The sequence below is a fragment of the Oncorhynchus clarkii genome, chromosome 2 (assembly GCF_045791955.1).
Source record: "Oncorhynchus clarkii lewisi isolate Uvic-CL-2024 chromosome 2, UVic_Ocla_1.0, whole genome shotgun sequence".
Taxonomy (NCBI): Eukaryota; Metazoa; Chordata; class Actinopteri; order Salmoniformes; family Salmonidae; genus Oncorhynchus; species Oncorhynchus clarkii.
This window is the reverse complement of record NC_092148.1, coordinates 27,334,948-27,343,874: the sequence shown is the minus strand read 5'-3', so window position 1 is coordinate 27,343,874 and position 8,927 is coordinate 27,334,948. Positions and strand designations below refer to the sequence as shown.

The window sequence follows — 8,927 nt, the reverse complement described above, 5'->3', positions numbered from 1 at the left end:
TCTCTCTTTTCGAGGACCTAAGCTCTAGGACCATGCCTCAGGACTACCTGGCCTGATGACTCCTTGCTGTCCCCAGTCCACCTGGCCGTGCTGCTGCTCCAGTTTCAACTGTTCTGTCTGCGTCTATGGTACCCTGACCTGTTCACCAGATGTGCTACCTGTCCCAGACCTGCTGTTTTCAACTCTCTAGAGACAACAGGAGCGGTAGAGATACTCTGAATGATCGGCTATGAAAAGCCAACTGACATTTACTCCTGAGGTGCTGACCTGTTGCACCCTCTACAAGCACTGTGATTATTGTTATTATTTGACCCTGCTGGTCATCTATGAACATTTTAACATCTTGTTCTATTATAATCGGCACAGCCAGAAGAGGACTGGCCACCCCTCATAGTCTGGTTCCTCTCTAGGTTTCTTCCTAAGTTATATGCTTCTACACCTGCATTTCTTGCTGTTTTGGGTTTTAGGCTGGGTTTCTGTACAGCACTTTGTGACATCAGCTGATGTAAGAAAGTCTTTATAAATACATTTGATTGAATTTGATTGATTGAGAGTGGTTAAGAGTGTCGGGCCATTAACCGAAAAGTCACTGGTTCGAATCACTGAGTCGACTAGGTGAAAAATATGTCTGTGCCCTGAGCAAGGCACTTATCCCACTCCTGTAAGTCACTCTGGATAAGAGTGTCTGCTAAATTACAAATAAAACAAAAAATGTACTGTAGTGTTTTTGCAGACTGTACTTTACAATAGTATTTACTGTAGTGTTTTTGCGGACATTACTGTAGTATTTACTATAGTGTTTTTGTTTTATTATCTTTGACATAGAAGTGGAGGCTTTCTCCTTCAGGAAACCTAAAATACTAAAATAGTCAATTTTCCATAACCTGTAGGTAGGTAGGACTGGGGTCTGAACGGATAGTTCAGAGCTTCAGCTATTTCTATAACCAGTAGGGAACACAATAATGTTGTATACTTTGTCAACTGTAGTATTTGTTCATGTGGGTCTCTCTCTCTCTCCTGGCTCTTTCCCCTCCTCAGCCTCCCTCTCCCAGATAGCAGTTTAAAGGCTTTGAAAAGCCGGAGAGTCTGCCTGTTGATCAGATAGCCCCATAACTAATGGAAAGCGTCATGGAAGTCAATCAATCAAATTTATTTTATATAGCCCTTCGTACATCGGCTGATATCTCAAAGTGCTGTACATAAACCCAGCCTAAAACCCCAAACAGCAAGCAATGCAGGTGTAGAAGCACGGCGGCTAGGAAAAACTCCCTAGAAGTGACAGCCAGATTAATGAAGTAGCCCGGGCTGCACTTGCACGTGGTGCACTGGTGCTCCTCGGGCTGCGTCGCTGCTCTAACCGCTATTCATGGTTACAAATAATGCACCATCACTGACACCTGCAAGTCGAGGTTAAAAAATACATTCGCCCAGCCACCACAGCCACTGCCAGTGAAAGAGAGAGAGAGAGAGAGAATGACCAAGAGAGGAGGGAGAGAAGGAGAGGCTGCCGTTTCAGATATGGAATAAACATATTTACTGGAAGTGGGCTCGGGGGTTGGGCGAGACAGAATGGGAATTCAGGATTAATTGAAAACATCTGTGCGACGCGAGATGGCCGCCATAGCGGAGCCTGAGGGGATAGGAGGAGAGAAATCGCAACACTTGAGAACATTGATTTCTTTTTGGGTCTTGAGGAGACAGTTATGATGTCACTAATGGCTGGGCTGGCTATCTCGGGGTGTGTGTGGACAGACATCACTCTGATCAGGACTGTCTCATTTGTAGTCGATAGCGTTGGCCAGACTTTGGAGCGGTCAATGCTGCTGTCTGACCTTCAGAGGCATTACAGTGAACCAATCAAAGTGATTGTGTGAAAACAAAGCCAAGGGCGGTGGAGGTTAAGTGGGAAGGATGCTGACGCACACATATATATATACAGGCGAACCCTAGTTGTGCATCACAAAACCTAGTTGGTATTTGTGGGTAACAGCGACCAGCCGTCTCTGTGTGGCTGTCCCTTGTGCATGGTGCTGTTCTGTGCTGTGTTGTGCCTGAGGAGCCACCAGGAAGAGACGGAGAAGAGCAGTGGAGCTCACACCAACAGCACTGATATCAGCCCAGCTCCAGGAGTCAGATTACAGAGAGAGAGAGAGAGAGAGAGAGAGAGAGAGAGAGACAGAGAGAGAGAGAGAGAGAGAGTAAGGAAACAGACAGAGGAAGAGAGAACAGAGAACAGAGGAAGATAGGTAGTTAAAGAAAGAAGTAAAGAAAGAAAGATATTAAAAGGAGAGAAAGAGGGAAAGATATATAGAAAGTGTGAGAGAGGCAACGGGGAGAGTTTTATACAAAGAAGAGACGGACAGAGAAGAAACCCAGAGAGAGAGAGAGCGAGAGAGAGAGAGAGAGAGAGAGAGAGAGAGAGGCTGTAGCTGGAAAATGTAGATAGACACCTTGGAGAGGAGAGAAGCACGCAGAGGGGCCAGCGCTCAAGTAGAGTAGAGAGGAGATTGTACAGGAGGACGGGAGGAGAAAAGAGGGGAGGAGAGACCGGCAGAACCAGCAAGACGAGAGAGAGAGCAGTGTGTGGAGAGAAAGAGAGAGCGAGAGAGACGAAGGAGGGGGACACAGACCACTGTGAGAGGAGGGTGCCGGCTTTGCACGGTAACGGCTGCAGACACGACACACAGACAGAGAGACGGACTACAGAGCTCCACACACACACACTCACACAAACACACATAAAGAGTGTGTGAGACATGCCCAGGCTGCTGCCCATGGACACACACACACACAACCTGGCAGGGCATCCGAGAGGACATACAGACCCCTATGTCTAAGGAGTCATGGAGAGCAGCATGTTTTTCGGTGAGTTTGTGTCCTGTGCATGTGTTTGTGTGGCATTAGCAGTACATACATCATCTTCAGAGATGGAGCGGATGATTTGGTTAACGTAAAAGGAAGGAAAGTGTGAAGTTCCACACTTACTAGATTTGACACGGTTGGATAAGCCCTAGGCACCGTATCTACTCCCCCTAGCCATTATCCATCCTGCCAGACTAGATCCATGTGTGGGGTTGAAAGTCCAAGGTTTGCATTTCATCTCACATGTTTTATAGACTCTCGCTGATGTGTTTATAGCAAAGGAATTCAAAGAAGGACAAAGCTATCTCATTGTCGGCTTTGAGAGCCACTTGATATGCTGTCTAGAATAGTTTGAGAAATGAAAGAATTAGACTTCTTCCATTAGATTTGTGTTTGATGAGAGGCTTAGGCAGACTTAAAGCAGGAGTGCTTTCCTTTCAAGTGGTCTTCACATCGCTGGCTTACATTCTCACGTTAGAAGAATAATTGCATTGATTCTTGCCGCAGCAAGGCTTCATAAAAGGGCACTGTCTTTTTTTGTGGGATTAAAATGATCTCAAATTACACAGCAACCTTATGGAGTGAGATTCTGACATCATAAGGGGTTCATTATACATCATGCTGATGACAAGACTTATAATGATGACAAGACTTATAATGCATTGTAACTGCATTACAATGCATTACACCTGCGGGCTTTAAGTAAAGTGTTACAGAGAGTTTTTGTTTTGGAGCCAGGTGACATTGTGAGCAGACTGCTAATGTGTCCTTTAGGAAAGAGGTTATGATGTAGGATGTGTGTCAGGTGTGATGTATTAGCTCTCAGAGACGTGTGACTGCTGGTTGTCTGGCAGGTGTTCATCCACAGGATGTATTTTTTGTTGTATCTTATTCGGATCCCCATTAGCTGTCGCTGAAGTAGCAGCTACTCTTCCTGGGGTCCACACAAAACATAAAACATGACACAATACAGAATATCAGTAGAAAAGAACAGCTCAAAGACTGAACGACACACAGAGAATAAGAAGAATAGTACACACATTACTGACAGTTACACACATTACTGACAGTTACACACATTACTGACAGTTACACACATTACTGACAGTTACACACACATCCTTACATATACATATGCCTCAAAGCCTAAGTGCTGTGCGTGTTGTTTTATTTCTTTGCTTGAATAATTTGATAGAAGGGAGTTGGCTCTATATTGGCTCTATATGATCATGGCTCTATATAATACTGTGTTTCCTTGAATTCATTCTGGATTTGGGGACTGTAAAGAGACCCCTGGTGGCATGTCTGCTGGGGTAAGTATGTCTCTCAGAGCTATACGTAAGTTGATTCTACAGACCATTTGGAATTTTCTACACAATAATATTTCTCACAGAAACAAGAATTGATGCAGTCAATCTCTCCTGTACTGATATGCATACTGTTGACATGAGCCCTCTGTGTAGATTGAAGGGCAAGGAGTGTTGATGTAGTGGGGACGGTCTGGTGTCCTTGGTCTGTGGAGTCACCTCCTTGGTGCCAGCTCAGCCTCGTGACTCATCAGCTTTAGTCAACACACAGGCCCACCTGGAGACAGAGGTAGCCCTAGTGACGATAGGGTGGTGAAATGCAGGTTTTATCACTTTTGTCAAATGAAAAAGAAGTGCATTGTGAATAAAATAATCAAAAGTATATTATGTCTGGAATTATTTTGTTCTTGTACTAATGCCTAATGTCGTCACTGCATAATGGAGGAAAAGGGAGGAAGGAAGCTTGTTAGGTTTTGGTTGTGCTTAAGCTTAAGCTTAAGCATTTGTGGATGAATATATTAATATAGTTTGCATAATATGTTAGACTAGAAACACAGCTAAATTAGCTGTTGTGTCAGTGAGAGAATAATTTTAGAATAAAAAAAGAAAAAAAGTTTGTGGTTTTCCTCAAAGATGTTTTTGGTTGAAAACTTTTTGAATATGCATTTTGAATGATATAAATTCTCCTGTCACATAATACTTCTACAAATCCCTACGAATTTGATCCCTTAGAATTTCTGATGAAAAAAGAAACAAAAATCAAGGGCGAGAATTCCCCATGTGCCCCCTATGCAAATAACCCTCTTCATGAACCAAATGGATGAAGAAGGCCAATGAAAAGACAGTAACTCAGCAGGAGTAATGTCTCCTAGTGTGAGCTGTAATCATAAAAGGGATTAGTGTTGAGTTGGAGGCCCAGAGCACATATCTGGTGTATCTGGCCTGGCGGTTGGAGTTTAAGAGCACGTATCTGGTGTATCTGGCCTGGCGGTTGGAGTTTAAGAGCACGTAAACATCTCTTTGGTTAACCTCAGATTACAGAGCACAGTGGAAGTGATTGTTGGATCAAACTCCGAGACAGCTGTGTTTATTAGAGGTTACACCGCGAAAGTCATGACAACAGAGCGGGTTACGTTGAGAGGGTGGGGTTCTAGTGTTAGCCAGGCTATTCTAGTCTGAGCCCGGAGCTAAATGCTAACCGTTAGCAATGCAGCGGAGAGCTTAGTGAAATGGATACAAACATGTAGCCTAGGGGTACATTGGTGTAAATCTGTTTCTAATTGACCAATCTTCAAATGTTATGGATTAATAAGAGATTTGAATGTTTCTACATGTTTGTTGTTTTTGTAAATGGGGTGAAACCACTGTAACCTCTGCATCTTAATTACAGTGATTGATCCTAAGTGTAATTATGGTCATGGAATACAATCAGACAGCCCCTAAGAACACAATGCTGTGAAACACATCTGAATAGACATCATCAGGATATGAATGTTTTTGACACGCACTTGACCTCATCTTTCCCAACAATTGGATTTATATTTGCTCTGTGAAATAGTAGACCGTTGCATCGTAGATTCTATATTCCATGACAGCAGTGGAATGTGGAATCTCGGCCCTTTGGACAGATCTTATCGGAGAGCAGTCGGGATCAAGACCAGGAGAGGCGGAGGTGGGAGAGAGCAGTGGAAGACGATTAATTATTCACGTTAGTCTGTGTCCTTCAGACATCTTTACTCTCGCTCGACACACTGCCGCAGGGTTTTAGTCCCAGATAAAGACATTTTTAAGAGGGCCGATAAGCAAGGCGCCCACACGCACAGACATGCATGAAAAGACGTGTGACGCACACGACATTGACAGATACACATTAAACAAACTTACGAGGACACGTTTACATGTGTTTACGAGCAGCACACGTCTATTTCACACGTGTTTCAAAACACACCACATGAAAACACACTTGCACACTCCCCATAGGAGAACCCTTTGGTTCCAGGTAGAACCTATTTTGGGGTTCAATATAGGACCGTTTTCAGAGAGGGTTCTTTCGACCTGGAACCCAAAAGGGTTCTCCTATGGGGACAGCTGAAGAACCCTTTTTTTCTAAGAGTGTATTATACACAGCTAGAGAGTCTCATACCTAGAGAAAGGACTTACTCAAGTCTACAAGCGCTACTCTTAATACTACAATGAGCCATGCGCTAATATAACGTTCAGGTCAGGGAGTTGAAACACTAGCCGTACAAGAGGCAATGTTAAAAGATGGAATGTCTCCTTGTGTGTTTGTGCATGTTGGGAGATCAGTGTTGCTTTGTTATCCTTCGGAACGGAGGAAGTGAAAATGAACGCATGAGGTTAAAGTGTCTTGTCTCAGTACGCCATCCTGAAATGGGGAAATTGTTTTTTGAGTTACTGCACTCTGTTAGGGGAGACTAAAAGATTGGCTAAAATATTGACCGATGTAATTTGTTCGCTTTTTGTCATTCAGTAGAGCTGAGAGGCTGGACTCCTATGTGCCTCTTGTAATTTACTGTATAAGAATTCCATCACAACCAGATCCATTCTTTCCTTTTTTTCTATGGACACGTTTATATTTGAAACACCACAATGGATACTGTAGCTCACTCCTCACTCCTCAACCAGAGTACAGTTCTGGATGTTTGAATAGGCTGTTTTGACTGCACGTTGCATTTCTGGTCGGCAATCTGGCTTGTCGGCAACGTGTTTCCAGGGTGACGTCAGGCAACATGTCAGTGGAGGATCCTGCAGGGATGATGGCTGCAGAAGGACATGCTTTGTTAGAGGAGAACTGGGACGTGTCTCCACATGACCATCGGCATTTGCTGCTTTCCAACAGATGGCAGTGCTCCTCCGAGCAGAGGGGGGAAAAAAAGACTTGTGGTTTCCCTCCCTCTCTCTCCCTCTTTCTTTTTTACAACTGCTTCTTTTTATTCAGCCTTACCATCGCCTGGGGACTTGATGTGGCAAACATAGTTTTTTATTTGTCTCAAGCCGGTGTTTTGATATGGTATCTGCGCTTTTAGTCGTGCTGGCTCCGAGTTCGTCATGTTGTTAAATGTGCTGTGGTAAAAGTCATCCCTGGTTCTAATTAATGGGTACGGAATGGCTTTCTTTAGTTCCTAATGTTTTGGAAAGCTGCTTTCTAATCCCCCGGTGTTGAAGAAAGGCTCTGCTGGTTGTAATTCATGGCTTATAAAACCCGCTCTGGCTTCTCTCATGTAGATGACAATGAACGTATTTAATTTGGTTTTTTTCCAGACTGTTTTGCACCCCTTGTTATTGTATCTTCTTGGTTATTGATCTGTCTGGTCTGGTGCACTCGTTTCATATTTGTGACTAAGAGGATGGTTTCAGCATTAAGACATTTCTCTCTTAAAGATACACTATGCAGAAATCGCTTCGCCCTTTCCTGGTTGCTAAAATTCGAATAGTTCGCCTAATTTCAGTTTCTCTCACAAAACAAGCAACCATAGTGTAGAGAATAATGTACCATGTAAACCGCTGTGAAATATATTTTCCATAACCAAAAATACTGTATTTTCAGCTGTTTGAAGCTGGTTTACAAAACCCAAAGTAGAAGACACAAAAACTAAACTTAAGAACGGGAAGCATAGAAATAGCACACATAGAACATATCTGCTTCTTCTTAGACTTGGTTTCAATAAGAATGACAGATTTATAACTTACATTTATTTCAATGTGAATTTGGTCGGGTCACCCAAAAAGTTCCATATATTGATTGCAGCTTTAAACAGTGCTGACGAGAAGGATTGTTAAAGAGTCAAATGCAACTGGATAAGGCTGACATGGCATTCCCCTGATCCAATTAACATCATACTGGATTTGTCTATGTCGGCTATGTCTGAATTGTCTCTGTTTATCTATAACTTGTTCAGACTCAGTCCAGAGGCCTTGTTTTCATTAGAAGAGAGGTCATCATAGTTAGAGAAGGCAGACCAATATCACATTTTTAAAATATTTTATTTAACTAGGCAAGGCAGTTAAGAACAAATTCTTATTTACAATGAGGACCTACCCCGGGCCAATTGTGCACCACCTTATGGGCCTCCCAATCACGGCCAGATGTGATACACCCTGGATTCAAACCAGGGACTGTAGTGATACCTCTTGCACTGAGATGCAGTGCCTTAGACCGCTGTGCCACTCGGGAGCCTCCCAAATACAGTTGGGAGCCCCCCAGATACAAGTGCTCTCATATTTCATCTCATTTAAATCTGACTTTTTTGGTGGTTGTGTCTATGAGACATGTACATTTTGCTCATAATATCATACTCTTGTTTAACTGAGAACCACCACAGCACAGACCCTTGAACACTGCCCATTCTCTTTCTTCTCCTCTACAGGTAATGCATGTCAAAATGGCCTCCTGCCGACGCTGATACGTCCTGCTCTGCCCACCATCCAGCAGTCTCTGGGCATGAAGCAGTTCCAGCTCCCGTTTCCCCTGGATACGGCCTCAGCAGTCAGCCTCTTCCCCGGCTTCGGCATGGTAAGCCCCGGGTCATGTGATAAGGATCAGCTCAGGTCATTGGGCGTTACGATCCTGGTTAGGTCTGGCTAAGGTCATAAAGTATGGTATCTGATATCGTTGGTGCAATGGTTTAGATTTAGTATGATGACATTCATGTTAGAGGGCATGTGATTTGTCTTTTGAAGTGTGAGCCTCTTTCAAACATTTGACCATACATTTCCAATCATTTGAGCTGCTGATGT

At 43.5% G+C, this 8,927-nt stretch overlaps 1 protein-coding gene across 1 annotated transcript in view; it reads left to right on the top strand.

Annotated features, from left to right (window-relative positions):
• Positions 1-2,470: 2,470 nt before the first annotated feature.
• Positions 2,471-8,927, top strand: part of LOC139380615 (zinc finger protein 385D-like) — a 41,291-nt gene continuing 34,834 nt past the window's right edge. The window contains exons 1-2 of the mRNA XM_071123501.1: positions 2,471-2,865; positions 8,558-8,703. Of these exons, the coding sequence (XP_070979602.1) occupies positions 2,844-2,865; positions 8,558-8,703 (168 nt within the window). The 5' untranslated portion in view covers positions 2,471-2,843. The remainder of the gene's footprint in view (positions 2,866-8,557; positions 8,704-8,927) is intronic.